Source organism: Mesoplodon densirostris, chromosome 1 (genome assembly GCF_025265405.1).
Source record: "Mesoplodon densirostris isolate mMesDen1 chromosome 1, mMesDen1 primary haplotype, whole genome shotgun sequence".
Lineage (NCBI taxonomy): Eukaryota > Metazoa > Chordata > Mammalia > Artiodactyla > Ziphiidae > Mesoplodon > Mesoplodon densirostris.
In genome coordinates, this window is record NC_082661.1 from 143,853,603 (window position 1) to 143,880,515 (window position 26,913).

At 38.0% G+C, this 26,913-nt stretch overlaps 1 protein-coding gene across 1 annotated transcript; it reads right to left on the reverse strand.

Moving 5' to 3' along the window:
* Positions 1–1,668: 1,668 nt before the first annotated feature.
* Positions 1,669–16,717, reverse strand: EXOC1L (exocyst complex component 1 like). The gene is made up of 3 exons (XM_060090923.1): positions 16,597–16,717; positions 7,825–7,955; positions 1,669–1,935 (listed from the first exon to the last, which is right to left on the reverse strand). Exons 1-3 carry the CDS (start codon positions 16,715–16,717, stop codon positions 1,669–1,671), a joined length of 519 nt encoding a protein of 172 aa, XP_059946906.1.
* Between the last annotated feature and the right edge of the window lie 10,196 nt (positions 16,718–26,913).

Sequence of the window (26,913 nt, forward strand, 5' to 3'; positions counted from 1 at the left end):
ATAATGCTGCAATGAATATTGGTGTACAAACATCTATTCAACTCCTTGCTTTCAATTCCTCTGGGTATATACCTAGGAGTGAAATTGCTGGGTTGTTTGGTAATTCCATGTTTAGCTTTTTGAGGACAAGTCAAATTGTTTTCCACCATGGCTATACCATTTTACATTCCCATAAGCAATGTATGAGGGTTTCAATTTCTCCACATCTTTGCCAACACTTCTTGTTTTCAGTGTTTTTTAAAAATAGCCATCCTAGGGCCTCCCTGGTGGCGCAGTGGTTAAGAGTCCGCCTGCCGATGCAGGGGATACGGGTTCGTGCCCCGGTCTGGGAGGATCCCATATGCCGCGGAGCGGCTGGGCCCGTGAGCCATGGCCGCTGGGCCTGCGCATCCGGAGCCTGTGCTCCGCAACGGGAGAGGCCACAACAGTGAGAGGCCCGCATACTGCAAAAAGAAAAAAAAAAAAAATAGCCATCCTAGTAGATGTGAAGGGGGTTACAATTTGGTTTTGATTTGCATTTCCCTAATGACTAATGATGCTGAGTTTCTTTTCTTGTATACTTTGTATAGATGTCTATTCAAGTTTCTTGTCTATCTTTGAATTAGGTGTTTGTCTTTTTGTTACTGAGTTGTAGGAGTTCTTTACATTAAACCTTTATCAGATATACAATTTGCAAATGTTTTCTTTCATTCTGTGGGTTTGTTTTTCACTTTCTTGATAATGTTCTTTAATGCAAAAGTAACTCTGTTGAAGTCCAATTTATCTAATTTTTCTTTTGTTGCTCTTCCTTTTGATGTCATAAAAATCCATTGCCAAATATAAGGTTCTGAAGATTTACCCCTATGTTTTCTTCTAGGAGTTTAATGCTTTCAGGTTTTACATTCACATCTTTAATCCATTTTAAGGATATTTGTGTATGCTGTAAGAAAGGGGTTCAGTTTCTTTCTTTTGCATGTAGATATCCAGTTGTCCCAGCACTATCTGTTGAAGAGATTATTTTTTCTCCTTTGAATGAACTTGGCATCCTTTCCAAAAATCAGTTGACCATAGATATATGAGTTTATTTCTGAACTCTCAATTCTATTCCATTCATCTGTATGTCTATCTTTATGCCAGTACTATACTGCTTTGATCACTATACCTTTGTAGTAAGTTTTGAAATTGGGAGGTGTGAGTCCTCCAACTTTGTACTTCTTTTTCAAGATCATTTGTCTATGTGGGGTCCCTTGCAGCTCCATATGAATTTGACTATTGACTTTTCCATTCCTACAAAAAAAGCCATTGGAATTTTGATAGGGATTATATTGATCTGCAGATCACTTTGGGTAGTACTGACATCTTGACAATATTAAATCTTCCTGTCCGTGAAAACAGGATGTATTTCCACTTATTTAGACCTTTCAAGATAATTTTTGATACCCCTTAGTAGAATACTAGTTGAGTCAAAACCATCCAACTCCTTCCAAAGTTACGAAAGAACACATAGGCAAAAGTACAGAATATTGAATGAATGCATCGAAACACATTTCACTGCAATTCACAAAGCATCACTTTATTTTCATATGAATAGGAGTCACTGATAAAGGGAAAAAACAAAATCATGACTATCAATATTTACTTAGGGAACCATTTTCATAGAACACTGATGAAGGAACATGGTATACATATTCAGAGTGGCAGGGGACACAGGGACAAGCACACTAGATTGAAAGCATAAAAGCATATTCTCATAAGGACCAAGCAATCCTTGTTGTTGGAGGACCAAATGGAATCATCATTAATGTAAGTAGAATCAAAGTTCACAATCCGTAAGTCCTTCTTAAGGTATGCATGATTCAGCTTGTTTAGAGTTCGAACAAAGGCATATTTGGAAGCACAACTATATGCTTCCAAACTGTACACTTTCTTGAAGTGCAGATCAAAAAATGGATTGTCCTAGAAGAAAAAGAGAGACATGATTTTGTTTGTAGCCAGGAAAGTAGCTAGATTTCCTGGATTCTCTCATATTGATTGTTGTATTGATTGTAAAGTATCAGTATCAAACGTTTTCCCAAAATCTACAAATGAGCTTTCCAAAACTACCTGTTTCAAACATGTTGCTTCTAAAAAGAACAACAATAAGAAAGATTATTTTTGAAGCATCTGTGATTTTTCAATTATGCAAATAAATATGTGTCAAAATGCGCAGTTACCAAGTCTTCCCAGGGTAGTGAATTTGAGAGGATGGATGGGGATGGAAGAAAAGAATAAACCCAATTATAGGCTTCCACAGGAGAGAAAAGGTTTCTCCTTTTCTCTACTAGGAGGTTGGTCCCTTGTGCTATTTCAGTAGTAGAAGGGGGAAATACAGAATGGCTAATCAGCCTTTGGCATACAACAGATCACCAACTTGCTGGCTTTGAAGTTAATAGCAAGGAATTACTTTTAAAGTTAATAGCAAGGGGGCCTCCCTGGTGGCGCAGTGGTTGAGAGTCCGCCTGCCGATGCAGGGGATACGGGTTCGTGCCCCGGTCTGGGAGGATCCCATATGCCGCAGAGCGGCTGGGCCCGTGAGCCATGGCCGCTGAGCCTGCGTGTCCGGAGCCTGCGCGTCCGGAGCCTGTGCTCCGCAACGGGAGAGGCCACAACAGTGAGAGGCCCGCATACCGAAAAAGAAAAAAAAAAAAAAAGTTAATAGCAAGGATCATTAAATCATTTGACTGAAACTGACAATTTACTAAAGACTGACTCACTGGATTGCTCTAGGCTGTATACTTCTAGTGGAGATGTTTCAGGAAAAAGTAGGCATCAAACCTAATCTAGGTCCTACATGTTAAAATAATAATCATTGCTACTGTTACTAATAGCAGTAACAACTATGCCTTGTATTTATAAAGTGCTTTTCAGTTTACAAAATGCTTTTGCATTCATTATCTGCCTAACTCCTAACTCTCTTTGAGGACAGAGGTTTTCAGTTATTTATCTTTTGTGTATCCACAGCAACTTCTAAGTTCTCAACAAATGTGTGTTGATCTGAAGTCATCCTATAAAAAGAGAAGTGGAGGTAAACATTGCCCTAAATGATAAAGAGGTAGAGAGAGACCAGACCAAGCAAAAGTATTAATGACTTGTTACCATGCAGTGTGTAAAGTTTGTATATAAGAACTTATGTATTTGCAATTTCTTTTTCAAATAGGAAAATTCTTAGAGGAGACAGGAAAAAGAACAAGGGTTTTGGAGTTAGCCAACCATTTTGACTCTGATGTAACCATGGGCAGGGCACTTATTATATTTGGCCTTCACTTTTTAGATAAGGTTGCTATGAAGTTTGTATGAGATTAATCATTTAAACTTTGATACTAGTATGGAGCTTAATGAATGATAATTCCTTTTCCCAAATCTGTCCCCAAAGATTGTGATACAGGTGTTAATATCACCTTGCTTTACACTATTAAAATTTTTAAAAAACAATACTTTAAAAAAAAGAATGTACAAGGGTGATGTGATTTTAAGTACAATGTTCTCTAGTCACACCTTGCAAAATGTTTCCTAGCTGTCATGATTGCAGATTGAAGGACAGTTCTTTAGAGAATCTCAATGAAAGGAAATCACACCCATTCCATCACCAGACACTAATCATACTCCTTATGTAGTTTCCTCAGAGAAACATTTACTCCTTATCATGTAGAAAATATCCTTTGTTCTTTTGAGATACTTGGAGAGGATTAAGTTTTTCCATTAGCCTGATAATTGAAGCCTAAGCAGGCATGAACATAGAATACAAGTTCATCCATCTGTCCCTTCCTTCCTTCCTCCCTCCTGCCCTCCCTCCCTTCCTTCCTTCCTTCCTCTCTCCCTCTGTCTTCCCCTTCCTCTCTCTTTCTTTCTTTTGATAGAGCTAAAAGGGAATCTCATAGTTCATTCAGTTATAGTAGATTAAATATAATGTAATATAATGCAATGTAATAGTGAATAATAGTTTCCAGAGGGGTGAAGCCCAGGTCACACATGTAGTTATTGGCAGAGCCAAGACAAGGACTAAGCTCTCACTCAGCCCAACCCCATTTCCTGCTACATCATTCTCTCTTCTGTTGCACCACGTCAGTCTCCAAATCCCCAGTCATTCTGATTTCTGCTTTATAAATTGACTTCAATTTCAATTCCATTCCATTTTAAGGTTGACAACTTTTGGCTTGAAATAGCTCTATTTAAAACTGTATCATTGCTATCGAGAAAAATATAATATATGCTGACTCCTGGGGATTCAATTACAAAAGGGAGGACAAGTGGAAATTCCCAGAACAACTGAGATATTTTTACTTCAACCACAGAAAAGAAATATTTAAAAGAACTACTCTTTGGATATTTTAGGTTTTCTTCTGGGAATTTAATATTTTAGACCCTAAAGTGATCAGAAAAATAGAAATACTCAATTTCCCTTTTGTATCTAGCTCACTATGAAAGATAACAATCTTTAAATGGGAAAGGGAATAATTAACAACATAGAGATGGAATTAAAGGCCAGAAAGGTGAGGAGAAAATAGAGCAGAGCTAGCTGCTTCCAATGAATCTAAGCTGACAGGCTTGATCCCCGGGCACTGACCAAGCTTATAGAAAATAATTATGACATTAGTAACATTTGGGGTATTACTCTTGGGGTGGGTATAAAAGATGGGGTCTGTAAAATCTTTCTTTCTTAGAAATTTATTTCCTAGTTCTGTAGAAATAGTTGTATTAGATGTTCTCTATCATTTAATAATATACTTGCAGACTAAAAGATATAAGTGCTGTATAATTGGCTGTATAAAATCAGCCAATTGTGTTAAACTAGCATATCTACCTTTATTGTGTTTGTCATTAGCCTGAATAGAAAGGCCTTTAAAATTGATTTTTTTTAGAAAGCATTTGAATGCATTTTGTTTGGTATTATATTTATTCAATAAAGTATTTAATTAGTGCTAATTTGGACCCTGTTGCTAAGCCCCAGCAAGTAATCATCCTAGATAGGGTTAAACCCCTAATAAAATTGACATATTGCACATGTCTTAATGAAGTTTGAATGTTAAATAAATTGTATATTCACTTGAGGACTTGAGAAAAAAATAAGAAAATGGTCAAAAAAAGAGGTGGGCATGATTAATTCTTGAAACTACAGATTAGTCAACTTAACACTGACTTGTGATAAAATTCAATGCAGTATAGAAATTTTGGCAAATACCTAAAAGTATATAGAAGAAAATACTTTAAAAATTTGTACTCCTATGATACAGAGATAATTATTGTTAAAGTACTGGTTAGTTTCATATATACATTTACATACCCACATACATTTTTTTGTATTAAACTTTAAGGTTCAGCTTTCAATTTTCAGTACTATGATAAATTAAATATGTAAAATGAGATAATATTATAGAAAAGTTTTGTATTCAGCTGACTTTTAAAAAACTTATTAAATGGTGAACAATTGTGTTCTGAGGTATTCTTTTGGAAACATGACTTTTAATGACCATGTAATGTTCCAGCATATTGACATGAAAAAATATATTTAACTATTTCCTAAGTGTTGAACATTTAGGTAGAATATAATGTCAGAAAAATGCTATATGATTACTTAGGAAAGAAAGCAATGATTTCCAGCATGCCTTCACCAAGAAGTCATGCCAAACACACCAAATTTTAAAAATAGGATTCCTAGGTGATAAGATAATAGCAGATAACATATATTGATTTCAGTAAAGATCTTAAGGGGAAAATTTAGATATTCAGACTAGATAATTAATAAGGCAGAATTAAGAGCTTATGTCCATCTAACTTAACACTGTATCCTCAGAGCCTAGCAGAGCCTGGTATACCATAAATTCTCAGTGAATGACTGAATAAAAAAATTTGTAGAGATGATAAACAACCAGTCCAAAGAAGACAAATTGATAGATTTGGAGGTAAAGTCTAGTTCCATCTCTAGAGTAGTTATTTGACCTTAGGCAAGTCAGTTAATCTCTTTATGTCTCATTTTCCTCATCTGTAAATCAGGAATAATGATAGAATCTAATTCATGGGATTTTTGTGACAATTATGTGAAGTTATATAGGGAAAGAGCTTTTTGTGGTTCCTGTCATCTGGTAAGAGTTTACTGAGTGTGAGATGGTAGCAGGTAGCAGTGCTGCTAGTAGTGGTAATAATAGTAGTAGTAATGATAACCTACCAATTACCTAGAGGTATGCACTTAGCCCTGCCTGCTTCATCATTTTTGTTATTGACTTGAATGAAGTCCTAAATGCTGTGCGCATTAAATCTACATCATACTATAGTGAATATTAAAAAATCAAAATATTAGAAGATTTGATAGGTGGGAACAATAGGCCAACCTAAGAATATGGCATTTAATCAGTTTAAGAATAAATGAGCTTAAATTCTAATTCATCCAACAATAACAGAAATATTTATTGAGTCCCTGATAACTGCCAGGCAGAAGGCTACAATAAAAGATGAAAAGGAATGGTTACAGTTTTTTATCCAGAGGGGAGACAGAGTAAGTCAACAGTTGCAGTTTGTTGGATTATTTACATCCACTGTGCAATGGGGTTATAGGGCAGGGGGACATGAGTAGGACTTTACTCCATAGGGAATCTGAGAATGGGGTGAGGGATGGAGGTGACTGAGCTTTCTAAGCCCCGAGAGTATTAAAGCACTTTTGCTGTATAAAGTTTTAGGGGAAATGACCAGATATAAAGAAGCCAGATCATGAAGGGCTTTTATTTAGACTTTATTCCATGTACGTAGAAGGTACGGCAGATCAGGTTAAATGGCAATTCATGCCCAAAAGACCTGAGGTCTCAGTTGAGTGTTTACTAGAAATAAGAATCCAGATCAAAGGAAATACAAACTGGTCATGCTAATTCTAAAGTATTGTATTTAATTCTGGAAAAACTGAAACATTCCAGAGGAGAAGAAATTGCATAGTGAAGGGTGTTGCAGCAATGTCATGGGAGAAAATAACAACAGTGTTATGACCTCTTAGTGTTTGTATAATCCTGTCCTGTTATCTTATTTGATCGTCATATGAGCATTATTTAAAGAATGGAATGGTTACATTTAACCCAGAAAAGAGAAAACTTGAGGGAAGATTATTAGTGTCTTCAAACATTGGAAAGGCTGCTATGTGAAAGGAGGATTGGGTTTATTCTGGTTGGTTCAAATGACAAAGCTAGGACTGATGGGTGAATGTTATAGTGAAGGAGATTTTAGTTAAACATAAGTGGGACATGTAAAAATAAAGGATGTTAATTTGGAAATAGAATGGATTTACTCATGTGGTAATGAGTTCTCCATCAGTAGAAGAGTTCAAGGAGAGACTGGGAAAACCACTTTCAAGTGGTCATACAAGAGATTAAAGTACACACCCTTTCCCCACTTTCAACACTGAGGTTGTAGGATTTCCAAGGGTTATTGATCCTTCCAGAGGATCAAGCAGCTAACTGACAGTAAAATCTGAAGAAGATGAGGGAAGGAATCCCCACAACTTATGGAGGAAACTGGGCTGGGGAGAGAGTGGTGGTGGAAGCATCAGATATTTAAAGTTTCAGAACTGACTGGAAGATTGTGTTTAACCTGTTAAAAAGACCTTAGAAAAGATGCTTTAAATCTAATTGACAAAATTCAAATTTAAACTCATAAAAACAGAACAAATAAACCAGTAGATCATCCCAGTAGATTAAACTGTACCACTTAAGAATAATATGTCATTTTAACACTCAGTACATGCCAAAAATATATGAAGTAAGATATTAACCATAAAGGTCTCCAGCATATTGATCCCACATCTCCCTTACAAAACATAACACTTACTGTATCTGCTTCTTTTCCATCGATCATCCGCAGATCGTTCAAAGACCACTTTTTGGTTACTTCATATTTTTCATCTAAACCTATTCTGTAGTGTTTCACCATAATTATTTTTACTTCTTCATTTTTGGTCACTGTAGGACAGAAAAACACTTCATTTACATAGACTCTTAGAAGATAATAAATTATTCATCGTCATACTTTTCAGTATTTATGAATCTCCTTTTCCTATAATAAGCTTGAACGTACATTGTATCTGCACCCCAGTTATGAACTCTGAGGTATCTGAAGCTTCATGAGTATGCCCTCAAATTTCCTCAGTGTGTTAACTTTATTTTTGCTGCAATTGTGGTCACGTACAGCCGCGGTAATGTCTGTCAGATAGAACACCGAGCTCTGTGCTTTCAGCTCTGAGCTTTGTGGTGGAGGATAGAGTTCATCTCAGGTCAGGAAATAGGAGGCTTAGTGTGAGCATACAGTCAGTGCCAAAGTGTTTACCAGAACAAGTTGGAATTTTAATTGATGACAATATAAGAAAATGAGCACAGGAAAGTCAATGGTTCTGCTCACACAGCAACCCACTGTTGAAGACTGACCATGCAAATACTTGTGCACACTTTTTTTTTAAGTTGCTGTGAGATTTTTGATGTAAGAGTGCTTGCAGAACAGCAACTACTGACCTATTTGGTATCATTTGAGATTTTTAATCCTCTGTAGTATGTATCCAAAATCCTAGTATTCAAAATGTGCCATCAAGACAAAAAACTTTAGTACTATACTTTGAAAGATATGGGAAAATCATTGCTTATTTTATGTGAACAACATGAGGGAAATAATTTCCTGGTCTTAAAATCATTGTGTTTGGTCTCATATGAACACATTAGAAGAATCAACATTTGATGTTAGAGTTCCTGGACTGAAAGTTATCAATGAGTTCCCAAGGGAGTATTTACTGGGTATCCACTATTTGCCTGATAGAACTATTACAAATGCCACAGGGGGTACAAGTATGAGACATGGTTCCTGCCCTCTGGAAACTTATGGTTTTGTTGAAGAGACAAGGCTAACACACATGTGTCCCATAAAATATATAATATGAAGGTATACAGGTATACTATAAAGAAGTGGCAGTGGGAATTGAATATCTTAAACTTTCAAGATGGATGATGTCACTTGGAGAGTTACAAGCTGGTTCTGTCTTCTAAGAATGAGACTGGAATTTGTCTTTGGGGAAGACTCTCTTCTGGTTCTGGAAAGCATCACTTTGGCATGACCTCTTAGTTAAGAAGATTAAAACAATATATTACAATATAATCATAGTGATAGATAAGCAATATGGAACAGACTATATGTTCAACAGAAGTTCTAAGAAGGGAGAGGATTCGAATAGTAAAGGAAATAATTATGGAAGAAATAGAATTGGAGATAGAGCTTTAAAATTAGTAAAGGCAAGGATGATACTGATGGCATTTCTAGGTGAAGGACAGTATGGCAAAATGAGTAGACAATAGACCCTGAACTTCACCATGTATGATTAGAGACAGTGGATTGTATAGATTGATTGGTGTTAGGATATGGTTGACAACAAGGTTAACCAGATTGTGAAAATGTTTTGAAAAGTGACAGAAACCACTGTGGACTCATGGTGTCTCAATCCCCCTCTGATGGGAGGGATTGGAATCTGGCCTGGACAGTGAGGGCTCCAGAGTTGGGACTGGTGAAGGGAGTAGTTATCCTCTGTAAGTGCAGGTGATACTGAAATTAAGGCAACCAGTTGAGCTTAGACTTCATGATGGAGCTGAACTCAGTCTCCCAGAGAAGGGAGTCTGAGCAGGTTGACAAATCTAAGGAGAGGGCACTATGTCAGTTCAGTGAAAGTTCATACTGTAATACATATTCAGTAAGTCTCTTTCCTCCTTGAACAAGAGACTAATACAGTGGTGCCCTGTTGAAGGAGTATTTTTCTGGAATCAGTGATGCCCAGGATACACTGAAGAAGAAAAGAAAGAAGAACTGGAGGTCCCTAGAAGAGGTAGTGTGTCTTAGTGGGCTCTGGAATTAAACATTCCGGATTCAAATCATGACACCACTTCTTACAGTGTGGTCTGTAATCTCATTATTTAATCTCTAGAGAGATTAAACCTCAGTTTTCTCATGTTGTAAACTGGACATCAGAGTGATACAAACCCATAGGGTATAAAGATTAAAGTATATAAATGACTTAGGATAGTGCCTGGTTTATAGTAATTGTTTCCGTTTTTGTTCTGTTTTCTTTATGAGGCTGTTGTTGGAATCTAGGCATAGGATGTAGGCAATGGAAATAGAAGTGGTAAATCTAAGTTAGATTTTAAATGAGGCATTCACAACACTGGATGGAAACCAAATACATAAGCATGGTTGGGTGGAATAGTGAATTTAGTCTTTGATGTACAGATGAGCTCCATAAACTATCTCAGAAGAGAAGGAGATGATGGAAGTTTATAGTTTAGGAATGAAGATACAGACTTGGGATTTTTCTGTGTGGACAGGTTTCCAAAACTAGGTTTATAGGGAAAAGAGCAGAGGAAAGAGGTGAAACAGAGTAGAGAAAAAAAAGGTGCCAGCAGAGAGGTCTAAGAAGGGGCCAGCAGAAAAGAGACAAGCCCAACAGTGCAATGCTATGGAAATCAAGAGGACAGAGAATTTCAAGAGCTGGAGACAATCCCATGAAGTTACTTTGTTGGGTAACTTTGTTCAGTCCTGGCATTGAATCTGACTTGGGGAAGATCATTGATTTCTTCCCTGAGGGCAGTTTCTCTAGAATGGGGAGGGCAGAAAACAGCTTGTAGAGGGCTCCTTCATGGACTAACTATACTGAGTGCGTACTATGCACCAGTTCTTATGTTAGGTAAGGTTTAGAAAGAGAGATAAGAGAATAAAGGCTATGATTTAGATCACATATTCCAAGAATTTGGAAGAGGAGTGATTGCATATTTTGAGGACAAAAGGAGTGATTGAGGGGCATGTCCTGGAGGGGACCTAGTGTGGAAGATCTTAAGCCTGGGTAAGAAAACTGGCTCAGAGACTGTGAGTCTCCTGAAACTGCAAAATTTGGTGGGTTTCTGCCCGTGTACACTTCTCCAACCCTAAAAATGGTCCACTTCCACTGGTCTAGATGTTAGCGTCGGGAAGAGGAAAGGAAAAGAGAAAAGAAGCCATTAGGCTGGTGTGTTGAAGTGGAAGCATGTCTGTCATACTTAACTAAGGACAAGATTTTGGAGGCAGTTCCTTCCACTAGGAGGTAATTGTCCAGACAAAGGCTCTACCTCAGAACCAAATAATAATGTTCTTGTTCTGACTAGCTATCTCACTGGCGACTTAGGATGTGGGAGAGGATGGGGATGGGGAGAAATAACTGGATACTGTATAAAAATATCATTTGAAGCAAATTCCACTGCCTCATCTACATGTTATGATAACAAGCTAATTGACTGTAGACCTACTGATTTGTTTCATTAATTTGATAAGTATTTGAGTGCCCCTTTTGTACAAAGCCCTGGGCTAGGCATTGAAAAAGTGCATTCCCCTATGGCACCATTCCTGCTCTTGCTGAAATTCCAGAGTGAGGTTTCAGAGAGAAAACACACGATCAAGTGCTGTGAATGAGGCATGGACAGGGTCTTATAGGAACATGGAGAAGGGACATCTTCATCCCACTAGGGGTCAGAGAGAGCTTCTTGAAGGAGGTTATCTGAGTTGTAAAGGACCATGGGAGTTAGCAGAATGAAGAAAGGGGTAAAGGGAGTTCTGGAACAGCATGTGTACAAAAGCGTAAAATACTTGAATCTTTTGAGTCCTTACAGGCATTTAGTATTGCTGGCATGAAGGGTAGGGGTGAATAGGTGGTAGCAAGCAGGGTAGGCAGGAGCTGGTGCCTGAATGGTCTAGAATGCTATGCTAAGGAGTTCAAATATTATCCTGAAAGCTCTGTTTTTGGGGAGATTGGTGAGGGTGAGGTGTGTTGTCGCTGAAGGACTGTAAGTGAATGGTCAGGCTGAGCTTTACATTTTAGAAAGTTTTCTCGGGCAGTTCTGTAAAGGATGGGTGGGAGGGAGGGAATGAAGAAAGAGATGTTAAGAAGGTAGGACCTACCAGTCATCAAGTTTTCTTACATTAACGGTCACTGTCCCACTAATAACAAACTAAGAAAATAAAATGCACACTTTAAAAGTTAACCTTTTGATACAGTGATGCAGCACAGAGATGGTACAACCTCCTTAATTTGGCAAAATAGCCTCCTCTGTAGCCAAGGAGGTTCCAAGAACTGTCTTTAGCCAAGAGTAAAAGTCTGCGCAGGCTGGAGTGGACCCGATCCCTAAGTTCCATACTTGAGTTCTGCTGCTAGCTAAAATTAAATGGCCGTATTCACATTAAGGCAGTGGCAAAGTGGAAACATCTCATTGTCTTAAAACAGAAATGTTTATATAGTCAAAATGTTAACAGAGATGGTTTCCGTAACATCAGATGTGCCGCTATCTAATTAAGATTTAGTGATATCTCTAGACCCAGGGACTTTCAGAATGAACCTGCTCCAGTTTCCCTATTTTAGTTAGCATTTTCAGAACAACCATCTTAACTTCACGCTAACAACTTATCTTCACTTTTAATTTCAAAATAAACATTGTTGTTAATAACTGCCTTTATTATCACGGTGAAATAGTCACTATTATTCATGAGGCTAAGTGGAAAGAAGATTGGCCAAGTGCACCAATATAATTTGGCAGAGCAGGAAAAATAGTAGCTCACGAGTAAACTGCACAGAAAAACTTTAAATACATAAACCACTGTCATTTTACAATCCCAGTGTTACATAATTGTTTTCATCATTGAAATTAAGTAATAGGGAAAAACTACCATGAGATATCAAAGACAAGAAGCCTCAGTGAAAATGTTTCAATGTATTGGTGATGTCTTGGGGTTGTTGAGAATGCTATTACTGATTTCATCAAAAAAGTAACTTTCAAATAATTTTTCTAGAAATATTTTAATCAAATCGATTTGGGGGCAATACTGGATACTCTAGATTTAATGTTTGTCCCTCCTTCCCCTCAATTCCTATGTTGAAATCCTAACCCCCAAGGTTATGGTAGTAGGAGGTGGGGGTCTTTCAGAGGTGATTAGGACATGAGGGCAGAGGCCTCATGAATGGGATTAGTGTCCCTATAAAAAGACCCCAGAGAGCTCCCTTGCCCTTTCCACCCTGCAAGGTTAGAGGGAGAAAAAGGTGGTCTATGAAGATGCAGATCCCCACCAGACACCGAATCTGCAGGCACCATGTTCTTGGACTTCCCAGCCTCCAGAACTGTGAGAAATAAATGTTTGTTGTTTATAAGCCCCCCAGTCTCTAGTATTTTGTTTCCTTTTCTTGTTAACTTATTTAACACTCTTATTACTGTGAACAGTATAAATGATTTCACAAAATTATTCAATTCTCCGGTTCACAGAGAAGTTCTTTTTTGGCATCAACATGTAATAGGTATGGAGAATTTATGCCTACTATCTTCATAATTCTAGCAAATGCCATTTATTTTCAAATTAATTACCTGTGAATGGAGAATGTTTTTCTAAATATATGTGAATACTTAAATCTGTATCTGAATATGTATACAATTTTTATTTATAAAATATAAATATACAAACTTCCATGTGTTTACTGTATATTTATTTTTATTATAAATATTTATTTACCACATATACTATTTATACATAAATATTTCAGCATATGTTTTCACAGTACATACATTCTTTTCTGTAATTTTAACAATATAACCCCACCTTCCAATTTGGAATAAAATTCTAGCCCTATTTGGAATAGAATTTATCATTTTCCCCCCTAGTTAGGATTTAAGAGGAGAGCACTATGTGTAGATGTAAATGTTATTATTTCTGGTTCAGAGAGGTCAACACCGAGGCCAGAACGTTGCCCCATATATCACAGCTGGCAGGTGGGCAAAGCAGAGTCATGTTTCACACCAGCTGTGTCTGACTCCTAGCCTTCCAAGGTCCATTCCACCATGCCCTGCTACTTCCCATCCAATCAGCCATAATCACTTTACATGCGATTTCAAGTCCTTCAGAATTTCTTTAACTCATTTGCATTCTCATCACTGCACAACTGACTTGTCCCCTTCTTTTTCAGTACTTTATAGAGCTCCTCCCTCCTTCCTAAGAAGTTGCCACTTTTAACAGCCAGGGATAATGATGTTCTAGGCTAGGGGAAGCTAATTTCAAGGGGAAATGACCATGTAAACCCTGATGTGGGAGGAGACAGAGGTGCCAGGAAATCCCCAACGTAAATCCTAGCAAACTTCAGAGAGGGAGACAGAATTTAAGACATCTGCTTTTTGACCTTGACAAAGTAAGTTATAAAGGCAACAGTAAATCACAATCATCTGGTTGTGAGACCCCTGCAAAAGACAGACTCTGATTGGATAAATAGAAAGTTTAACTTATTTAAACATATCTTCTTAAATTTGAGAAATGCATGATGAGATTTAACTACTCTAGACTTAATTCTCACAAATTTAGAACTGCTGGATTGTAGGATATAAAGAGGAAATCATAACTATATGTCTCCCTACTCCCAGAAGGTGGCCAGCATTCAAAACCTGGAGTTACCTGCCTCAACAGTTGAGATATGGCCTGCTTGATTCCTATCAATGGAGATTTTCTGAGTAAAGCGTCAAAGATTTAGGACTAGCAAGCATCACACTGACTTTATTTTAAATTACTGTTCTGTCTAATTGCATTTGAAATGGTCATAAAGAGATACCACATTTGGGGAAAGTGCTCTCAAGTTGATGGATGTGATATGTAGAAGAGTCATAAAGTTGGTGAATGAACATGACTTATAATGTTAACTTTTACCTGGAATATCACAGTATTGTCTTCTCTTTCTCACATCTAAGAGAACCTTGTTTTTCCTTTGCTTCTAACATGACAGAATCATTGAATTTTACTAATGAAAGTGATCACCTACTTCATGTGGTCATTGTCCAGGTGAAAACATTGAACCCTAAAGAGGTTGCCTTCACACATGTTAACAATGCCAACCCCTTGTTGTTCCAATCCTGGTTAAAAGGATTCATGTCATTTATGAAAACAGACAGCAGGTGACCCCAGCCCACAGTGTCTTTCTCAGAACTTGAGGATATTGGGGAAAAAATTACATCCATTTCCAAAAATTTAATTCTAGGAGTGTTTTTTTTTTTCCCGTGCCAGATAGAACAAGTTAATTATATAGTTGGAGGCGGGCATTAAGATACATGTGGTAAATTAGATGTAAATAATGCCTGGTAAATAAATATGCATTATTGATTGTTCTATTTTTTATAAGTTTCTTAAAAAACACGTATACACTAATGTTATGTGATGAGTAATTAGCTTTATAAAGTAGGATTATAATAGGTATAAAATTATTAAATTTTAATGTTGGAATAAGCATATTCTCTAATATATTAAGTCAAGATACTTTGAGATATAGTGATCTGATCGTTTGAATATAATACAGTTTCTAAAATTGTTTCATTTGACCTTTTTCCATTTGATTCCTTTCTTTTTCCTGGACTGATTTTAAGTTTTGTAACTTGCTGATATGCTAAGCCTTACACTTTTTATTTATTTGGCAAAATATGCTAGGTAAAGTATTAGATAAATGTTAATATTCTTATTATTAAGTAAATATTCATATACTTATTAGGAATTACAGAATTTTAAAGAGTTCTTAGCACTTTCTTTAAAGATGTTCTACTTCCCTTATAGTACCCCCTCTTGACAACTTTTGAAAGTTCTTCTAAGCAAATTATCAGGAAAGGAATTATAACAAATTTTCTGAAAAAGCTGAACTGTGTGCCTTAAAAAGCAAATTTTACAATGAAAACTTAGAGTTTCTAAGCTCTTTCCTCCGAAGCCCCTGAAAACTATTAAAAAGCATGGATTGGGAAAAGGAAATGCTTAGATTAAATTCGATAATGGCACAAGAATTTCTGTCTAAATTCAGCACAAAAATTACAGGTTAGGTAAATCATAATTAAGTGCAAAAGCTTATTCCTACCTTTGGACAATTTTCATGAATTTTTAAAATATGAGGGAAAATATTTTAATTAGTTTAGAGAACATTTCCTTAAAGTTCCATCTTCATGAACTAATTTCTATCATTAAAATAGTGTTTCTGCGAGCATACTGTGAGAAAGAATTTTTAAAAGATCATTTCTCTTCTCAAAATAAGCCACCAGGAAGTCTAAATAAGCCTCAGAAGAAAATCTAAGGTCTTTTTTTTTTTTCTTTCCTAGCATGAAAAGAGAGAACCCTAGTTGTCCAGATTGGTTGGAAATAGAGCTATATAACTCAATTCTCCAATATGTTTAAAAATATATAGAGATCTCTCCGTTGAATTTTTTAAAACAAGCTCTTACACAAGAAAACTGCATGCCATGCAAGTGAATTAAATAAAAGACTGGAGACTAAATAATCAAATCAGCAAAAGCACATACCCAGTTTCATTTCTGAACAATTAACCAAAATATCCTTAATACAATATTTTTTTGTCTTCCATTTTAGCACTTAAAAAAATTCTGTAGAATCTACATTCTTCATCTTCACATAGTTAAGTTCTATCACAAGAAGATACACCTACTGTTATTGCATAGGAAAATAAACACCCAAAAATGTCCTTCTATCACCCAAGCATCTTGGGGTTATTTACGTTTTGAAATGATAACAGAAAGAACAGATTACCTGACACACAGAGGTAATACCTGTCCTGGACCGAGAACTCTATTTCAATAAACTCGTACAGATTCTGCGAGAGTGGCTTAAACAGTTTCTTCTCCAAGTCCTCCTTTACCAATGATGACATTTCCTCCAGTTCCACTTGGCCTGAGGTCTTGGCTCCAGCTCACTCTCTCTCCTTCTGCTCCCTAGATTTCTTGTTTTGGTTTGCAGCTCCTCGGTGAGTCCTGCCCACTTCCCAACCCTCACTTTCAACTTCTCATTCCTAGCCAGACCCAGGCTCCTGAGAGCACTCAGCGCGATCAGACCCCTCACTGCGGTATCTGACTGGTGGCAGCAGCGGCGGCAGCCAAAATACAGCAGCGGCATCAGCCCCGCTGTCACTCTCCAGCATCCAGGCTCAAGGAGGCTGCTCTCTGGAGCTCTCCTGTGGTTTGTGGATGGGCAACATATTTATGAACACCAGCAGATACACTTGTGGAGTCCCCTGGTCTCCCTAGTCTAGTAACCTTTTCCGCTTTCACATCACTCTGCAGAAGAAGACCACTACTTCAGCTTGATTCCGTTACATAAATCTGTCTGGCTCTATCGATTGGGATCATCTTCCATTAAGAACTTTGCTGTCATCGGCAAGAGAAAAAGCACGCGTGCTTTCTCCTGACACTTCCAACAAGTCTCTTTCCCTCCTTTCTTTCCCCTCCTGCAATTCATTCAGACCTTTATTTTCAAGAGAGTCAGCATCCATTCCTGCATCCAAATTATTTTTAAAATGGGCTTACTTTAATGTTATTCATTTCTTTACTCACAAAGAGAAATTTACTAGGTACCTACTGGAGCAAAGCATGGTATCTGTTTCTTGGGAGGGTGGATTTCCTATCCTCAAGAAGCTTATAATTTAATAGAGATGAGTACACCAAATAATTATCATAAATGTTTAAAAGTGATAAATGGCACAAGAGAAAGGAAATATAGAAAAGTTATTTGTACCTGGAGAGTATCAGAGACAGTGCTATGGGGGAAGATCTGGAACTTGAAGGGTGAGAGGGAAGTATCCAAGTGGAGGAGGGGGAGATGCATATTCTGTGGAAGGAATGTTGGAATGAAAGCTCTGATCAGTAAGCCACAGGGGGTGCTTGGGAGGACAGGAAGCAGTCCGGTTTGCTGAAATTATATAATTTGTGGAAGTAAAAGATAAGGGTGGAAAGGTAAACTGAGTGGGACCAGCTCATGAAGGGCCTTGAATGCCAGAGTAATCCTTTGGATTTTATTCTAAGGAAGTAGAGAAGCAATGAAGATTTGGGGGCATTCATTCATTTGACAAATATTATTCAAGGGCTGATTTTTGTGCCAGGCTCTGCTCTAGGACTGGGAAATGGCAATGAAGAAATAGGTCCATTCCTTGCTCTTCTGGAGCTTAGTGGGGTAGATGGAAAATAAATAAACAAAGCAGGAGTCCATCCAAGGTATACTCAGCTGCAAGTAACAGAATACATGACATCAAGTTGTAAATAGGAAAGATGTTAAACGATCTCTCATAATAAGAGGTCTGCAAGTAGGCAGTCCCAAATTTAGCTCAGGACTCATAAGTGAGGGTCCCAGGTGCTTGCCATTTTCTGATCTTCTGTCTCAGAGGTTGGCTTTTTATCCTCAGGCCACTGTTGTTCAGCTCCAAAGACAGGAAGAAAGAGGAGGGGTTGTTGCTGTCCTTGATTTCTCTTTTTGTCAGAAGCAAACTCTTTCTCAGAAACCAGCCAACAGACTTTCTTTTACATCTTGGTGGCCATGACTGGGTCACATGGCCATCCCTAGGAAAGCCAGAATTTGTCATTTTTGGTTCCTATCATGGGAAGACAGAGTTTCTAGCAAGGGAGAAGGGCTGGGAATGACTGCAAGCAGGCAGCCAAAAATGTCATCCATGGCTCTCCTGAGAAACGTTAATGGCATGTGTGACTAGGCTGAATCGTGGGGTCCTGGGAGAGACATTTGCCGTTCTGAGCCTGTTTCCTTATCTGAAGAATGATCTCTAGGCTCTTTTCCTACTTTAATATCTCCTATTCTGTTTGTGATTCTGGGAATCTATTAAAGTAATTAGGGTAAGAGGACCAGAGAACTGGTACTCTGCTTTTGGGTATGGAAAATGGAGAAGAAGGAATGAATATAAGATGTGTTTGGATGATAAAATCAATAAGCTGTGGCATCTAATTGGATGTGAAAGGAGGAAGGTGGAGTCAATATGACCCAACTACTTTCCACTTTCACCCAGACAATGAGTAAATGGGTTCACATCATGGGAGGTAGGTTTTCAGAGAATTATTTTCAGCTTTCACTTAAAAAATTATTTTCCTATGGAGGATAAAAAGACTGCTATGACAATCAGAACAACTCATCAGCAATACTGTCATAAATATTTGATTAGATATTTATTTATGTGATTCTTTGTTTTATGTTTTTCTCCCCTCCTAGACTGTAAGTTTCATGAGGGCAGGAACCCATGTTTTTCCCACTTGCTATACAACCAGGGTATGTGATACACAGTACCTAGCACATCATAGGCATTCTTGCATTCATTTATTCACTCAATTTATTTGTAACAATTTACTAAAAGAACAAATAAGAATCAAATAGTCTTCTAATGACTTAAATTTTTTTTTTTTGCAAAGTTGATTTGGCAGTGAAATATCTTCACAGCTGTTAGTGCTGGGGAGGGGGAAAATTTCCCTTTACCTCTCTTGAATTCTTTTGGCTGGTCTAATAATTAAATTGACACTAGACAGATTAACAGGAGAAAAAAAAACTATTTAATTCGTACACACAGAGGTCTCATAGAAATGGGACTCCTGAAGTGGCTGAAGCAGGCTGTATACATATCATTTTTAGATAAAGAAACAATTATTTGTGAAGATTTAACAAAACAAAGAGGATTGTGCTTGGGGTGGTGACTAATGGAGAAGTAATAGGGTTTTTCTATACAGCTTTCTTAACCTTGAATTCCCTAACAGTGATAAGGATGCTTTCTATCCTCCTGGTATAGGGAAAGTAACTTCACATGAGAGATTTATTTCCTGCTTTCAGGGGGAAAGAAAAGGGTCAGAGTTGGTTTTTTAACATCATTTTTTCCCACTGGCTGTTTCTCAAGTAACTTTAATTCAAAATAATCAATATGTCATTGAGGCACATTTTGGGGCAGCCTGTCTTGGGCTCCAACATTAGTCTTACCAATCACTTATCCTGTATCAATATGCATTTGCTCTTGTTTCCATGAACACATGGACTTTAGCTGTGAGACTCAAATACACTTCTGAAGGAAATAAATGCTAAAACTTTCTCTGGACGTTCTTAAGAAAAGAGTGGCTGTGCCGAGATAAACCCATGCACCTATGGTCAACTAATCTATGACAAAGGAGGCAAGGATATACAATGGAGGAAAGACAGTCTCTTCAATAAGTGGTGCTGGGAAAACTGGACAGCTATATGTAAAAGAATGAAATTAGAACACTCCCTAACACCATACACAAAAATAAACTCAAAATGGATTAAAGACCTAAACTAAGACCGGACACTACAAAACTCTTAGAGGAAACATAGGAAGAACACTCTTTGACATAAATCACAGCAAGATCTTTTTTGACCCACCTCCTAGAGTAATGGAAATAAAAACAAAAATAAACAAATGGGACCTAATGAAACTTCAAAGCTTTTGCACAGCAAAGGAAACTACAAACAAGACGAAAAGACAACCCTCAGAATGGGAGAAAGTATTTGCAAAGGAATCAACGGACAAAGGATTAATCTCCAAAATATATAAACAGCTCATGCAGCTCAATATTAAAAAAACAAACAACCCAATCCAAAAATGGGCAGAAGACCTAAATAGATGTTTTTCCAAAGAAGACATACAGATTGCCAAGAAGCACATGAAAAGCTGCTCAACATCACTAATTATTAGAGAAATGCAAATCAAAACTACAGGGCCTCCCTGGTGGCGCAAGTGGTTGAGAGTCCGCCTGCCGATGCAGGGGATACGGGTTCGTGCCCCGGTCTGGGAGGATCCCATATGCCGCGGAGCGGCTGGGCCCGTGAGCCATGGCCGCTGAGCCTGCGCGTCCGGAGCCTGCGCGTCCGGAGCCTGTGCTCCGCAACAGGGGAGGCCACAACAGTGAGAGGCCCGCATACCGCAAAAAAAAAAAAAAAAAAAAAAAAAAAAACTACAATGAGGTATCACCTCACACCGGTCAGAATGGGCTTCATCAGAAAATCTACAAACAACAAATGCTGGAGAGGGTGTGGAGAAAAGGGAACCCTCTTGCACTGTTGGTGAGAATGTAAATTGATGCAGCCACTATGGAGAACAGTATGGAGGTTCCTTAAAAAACTAAAAATAGAATTACCATATGACCCAGCAATCCCACTCCTGGGCATATACCCAGAGAAAACCATAATTCAAAAACACACATGCACCCCAATGTTCATTGCAGCACTATTTACAATAGCCAGGTCATGGAAGCAAGCTAAATGCTCATCAACAGACGAATGGATAAAGAAGATGTGGTACATATATACAGTGGGATATTAGCCATAGAAAGGAATGAAAATGGGTCATCTGTAGAGACGTGGATGGACCTAGAGACTGTCATACAGAATGAAGTAAGTCAGAAAGAGAAAAACAAATATTGTATATTAACTCATATATGTGGAATCTAGAAAAATGGTACAGATGAACGGGTTTGCAGGGCAGAAATAGAGACACAGATCTAGAGAACAAATGTATGGATGCCAAGCGGGGAAAGCGGGGTGGGTGGTGGTGGTGTGATGAATTGGGAGACTGGGATTGACATATATACAGTAATATGTATAAAATAGATAACTAATAGAAAAGAAAAAGAAAAGAGTGGCTGTGTATTCCAGTGTGGTCTCAAGTAACATTGAAATTAGAGGCTCAGGAACCGACAGAGTGAGCTTTCAGCTCCAAAATGAAATGTTTGCTCTCAACTAAGTGTGTTTGGAAATGATTTGCCAGTTGGTTTGAATATTCTTAAAGTACCAATTTGGTTGACAGGGGAAAATCGTGTTAAAATGATAATAAATGTCTATTTTAAGGTTTTAAATAATTCTATAAGAACGATCTATCAAAGCATTATCTACATTATAAAGAATCAAAAGAGTCAACCTTAAAAGAAATGCAAATAACATTTCATTAAAAGTGGAAATAAGGAAGATCTTTAGAGACCCTAATTTCTTTGTCATTTAAGAGGAGTATAGTACTAACCCTTTGGAAACATCAACAGAAGAGGTAATAGAAAAAAACAAATAGACCCTCCCCAAAGTGTTCATTAAGATACTTAATAGAGATATTAAAACATTCTTTTCTCATAGCCAAAGATTATTCTAGTCTCTAAATTTATTTTCTGAAATGCTATAGAATTGTCAATGAGATGAGGGGAAAATGATAACAAAATGGCATATTTGGGGAAACACTTATTTTTAAAACTCCAAAATTCCCTAAATATATTTCCAACCAGGAAAGAATTTTTAAAAATCCATTGATTCACTAATGAGGCCCTGATAGTCCACAATCCTGGGTAAAGTAATGAAGCTCATGTGTATGTAGATATAGCCCAGCTGGTGTACAGGGAGGCCAATTACTCAGAAGAATTTCCTTGCTTATAAGACTCATAGATTAATGAACTTTTGTGTTAACTGAGGAACTGAAGCCTGGATTCTAAAAGACCCACAACTACAAGAGTGGACTATAATTTCTAAGTCTATAAACAGTCCAGATCTATTTTATTCTTACTATTCTTTTTCAGAGACCAAGGAACTCTTTTTCTTTTAATTTTCAGTTTTGGAATCTTGCTTTAATCACTTTCCAACACAGTCTTTAAAAATTTTACATTCTCTTGCAACCACAGAATGATTTACTTGCTGAAGAAATTGGGGAGCAAATGTCCTACCTGTTCATAAGTAACAGGATCATAGGGTTCAAATGGTAATATGATTCTTCCTTTTGCACATTCACAAATTAAAGGAGGGTAGGTCTCCACAGAGCTCAAGGCTAAGGCAGCTCATTGGTCTTCAGGAATTACATATTTGGACTAGTTGGGAGTATGTTGACCAAAGTTCTGTTCTTCTCAGCGTGCCTGAGGAAGTAGTGGTAAACACTATAAATACAGGCTGGGCCCCAACTCTGTGTCTTCTTTCAGACTCACACCCCACATCCCTCTTGCTTCAGCAAAATATTTTGCTTGTGTCCACCCTCATGTGAGTAAGTCCTGGAGTGGCCTCCAGGAGAGGAGGGAAAATACTATTTGTCAGCAGGAATCATTGCCAGACTCTGTGTGTTGGCCTTTGCAATACATGTTGTTTAATCTTCCAGCAAAGCTAAGAGATAGATATGATTGTCCCCATTTTTCCTCTTAGGAAACAGAGTATTCTGTGGAAGCGTGGTAGCCCTCCTTAAAGCTTGACGAGGAAGATGATGCACCTCTGTCCCACATTTATAGCTTCTACCTTTGGTAAGAATATCTTCAGTAGTAAAATGTTTTGTAAATCTTCATTCATAGATCGTGAACTTGATAACTTTTTATGTGTGATTCTATACCAGATTGAAAAACACCAGTTCTATGTTGTATCTGTTAAACTTTTATTGCAGGAATCAGGATCGTGTTGGTATCAAAATATTTAACCTTTTTCATACACAAAAAATTCTATTACTGTACCATATCATATTTTACTTAATCCAGCAAATATTTGTTCTTTAATCAAGGTATTCCTTGGTAATTCTAGTTTAGGGACATTGTGTGTATGTGTGTGTGTGTGTGTGTGTGTACGTGAGTGTGTGCAATGGGCTGAATATTTATGCCCCCTCAAATTCACATGTTGAAACTCTAACCCCTAGTGTGATGGTATTAGGAGGTGAGGCCTTTGGGAGGTGATTAGGTCAAGAGGGTGGAGCCCTCATGAATGGGATTAGTGCCCTTATGAAAGAGACCCCAGAGAGCTCCCTTGCCCCTTCCATGAGGAGGACACAGGGAAAAGAAGCAGGAGGCAGGCCCTCACCAGAAACTGAATCTGTTTGCACCTTGAACTTAAACTTCCCAGCCTCCAGAACAATGAGAAATAAATTCTGTTGTTCAAGCCACTACTTAGTCTATAGTATTGTTATGGCTGCCCGAACAGACTAAGCATGAGTGTGTGTGTGTGTGTGTGTGTGTGTGTGTGTGTGTGTGTGTACACTTTGATGATTTAGGATAGATTCCAAATGGATGTACTTTGTAAGGTGTTTTCTCTTGTTTCTATTCGTTTTCTTCCATATATGGATACTCTATATATTCCCATAACTCTGACTGTTGTAAGAGTTATTAGAGAGCACAGCCCTATCCCTGAGAGGAGAAGGAATGCAGTTCCTTCTTGTCATGCCCATTCTTCCCTGACATCTTTCACCGACATTCACCGACGAGGCCTTGCTGAGAGACTCAGTATCTGAGACTTCAGTTTATCACTAATGTTGCAGAATGTGTCACTGTTGGAAGGCTTCAGTGGTTCACAGTCAGTGCCAGAGTCCTCATTAGGAAAGGGTTTCTCTGACTCAGCCAGAGAAGGAGTACATTTCTCGCTCGGAATACTCAGAGGCAGTTTCCTTTTAAAAACAAAAAAGAAGTTCTAAAAGTACTCTGTGAACAAGTGTTCTTTTGACAAGATATATACACAAATCCATTTTCAGGGAAAAGTTTGTCTTTTCATACAATTTTATAAACATTTAAAGAGAGATGATAAAGGAAAGGTTTGTATTTTCTTTCATATGCTGTAGAATAACACGAAGAACCAGTTTTTGTTTGCTTTTACTTGGTTCCATGGGACACATGATTTATGTTCATAAAGAGACAGAAGGTAGTGAAAAGAATAAAATTATTTTTATAGAATGGCCTCTTCTGTGGGTGCTAAAATATACATAGCAGTTAGATACTTCTAAACAAAAAATTTTTTTCTTTTCTTATTTTGAAGATAAAAGCATTTCAAATTAGTTAATGGAGAGAAAGTCGCATTACTTGATATCCAGCTAATAATGGCAAATTCATAATAAGTGCTAATGGTCATATAATACTTACTTACTATGTGACAAGAGTTATTCTAAGACCTTTACAGATGTTAGCTTTTTAATCTTCCCAGCAATCCTAGGAGGTGGGTATTATTGTTATTCAAATTTTGTATGTGAGAAAACTTTCATACAAGTTACCACTTCCCTGCCCCATGTCACATTGTAGTGAGACTGGATTTGAGTTCCTGCATCCTGCTCTATAATCTGTGCTCTCAACCATGCGGTCATACTGCCTTGTTCTCATTTGACCATGAGTAGTATTTTTTTTTTTTTTTTTGGGGTACGCGGGCTTCTCACTGTTGTGGCCTCTCCCGTTGTGGAGCACAGGCTCTGGACGCGCAGGCTCAGCGGCCATGGCTCACGGGCCCAGCCGCTCCGCGGCATGTGGGATCCTCCCGGACTGGGGCACGAACCCGTGTCCCCTGCATCGGCAGGCGGACTCTCAACCACTGTGCCACCAGGGAAGCCCCCATGAGTAGTATTTTAAAACTTTGCTACAAAGGTGTAGATACATCTCTTAGGACATTTAACCTGTAAATAAAGGTACCATTTTCTTGTCTCAGCCTTTTTCCAACTGCCTTTTCATTTTTAGACCTTTTAATTCATCCTGTGTCCAGAACGATGTCAGCGGTCCAGGACTAGTGAGGATGAGCTCCTCTTATAGTAGGTGCTTAATAAACATCTCTTGAATGAATTAAAATGCAGTTATCATTCTTAAAGAAAGGCTTTAATTTTTCCTTTCCTGTATGAACAAATCCAAATAAAACCAGACGTTGACCAATATACAACATACAAAGGATAGCTATTGTTTTTATTTGCCTAGCACTCTCCTTTCTTCTGGTTGAAGAATCCACCTGTTCTACGGAGAAGCCACTCCATGCGTAGTGGTGGGGCTGCTCCTCCTACCACTTGGTTGGTCACAGCACAGGTATGAGCACATGACCCTGGCCTGCTGGTCACAGGGGAATCTATGACCTGAACCTGGTTGGTTCGGGACTGTGTGGTGATCCAAGTAGGATGGTGCCTAACCTATTGTCTCTCCAAATCCACCCTTCTTTGCCTTGCTTTTTGATCTTAAATTTGAGCCCTTTACCTGCTAATGGAATACTAAACTTCATCAATAGAAGGCAATAGAGTGACCTGCACGGCAATAGCAGCAGGAAGATACTTCCCTTCCGGCTTCTGGTCCTCCATCATTACTACTATTTAGGATGGGAGCCTAGCAAGTGCACAGGAGAATTCTAGTTGTGCCCTCAGGCCATGCTCTCTTCAACAGCAGCCACCTATCCCCTCTGGCAACAATTGACTCTTGTACAGATCAGCTGCAGCCTGTCCACACCCTCTCTCAAGGGCAAGCTGCTTCTATAGCTTGGCCCTGGCTGGTGCCCTGTGACAAGTTTCTTGGCCAGCAGCAAGCTTCTGGCCCTTGTGTTAGTTCTGCCCTCTTCAAAGGGGCCTGAATCTCATCCTGGGTGTAGAGGGGGCTCCTTTGGTCCTTAGTCTTTTATTGTTCAGTCATCCTTAATCTAAAGTAAATAACTGCTGTTTTGTACCTGTTCCCTGATCCAATAACCAATGTGGTTTTTATCTCCAGACTGGATACTGACTGATATAAAGGTCCATCAGTTTCCTCTCTGAAATTTTATATAGGGAATCTAGGGGAAAAAAGATGGTTTCTCTCCTTACAGAATCGAGAGCTGTAAGTATAAAGTAAGCTGGAGCTGCTTGAGGCCATTGTCCCCAGACACAGAGAAGCTATTTGGAGTTAAAAAAAAAAAAAGATGAGGTCATGAATAGAGATAAATAGATGTGAGAAACAAATGAAGATGGAGAGAATTCTGATGATATCATTTGACCCCGTAGATCCAGCCATGCCTGAAGACAGTTTTCCAGTCATATTATCAGTAAATTCTATTTAAAAAAACATTTTATTGGAGTATAGTTGATTTACAATGTTGTGTTAGTTTCTGCTGTACAGCAAAGTGAATCAGTTATACATACACATATATCTGCTCTTTTTTAGATCTTTTTTCCATATAGGTCGTTACAGAGTATTGAATAGAGTTCCCTGTGCTATACAGTAGGTCCTTATTAATTATCTATTTTATATATTCTAGTGTGTATATGTCAATCCCAATCTCCCAATTATCCCTCTCCTCACCTTTCCCCCTCCATTTTTTTTCTTAAGCAAGTTTGAGTTAGATTTCTGTCTCTTGAAATTGAAAGAA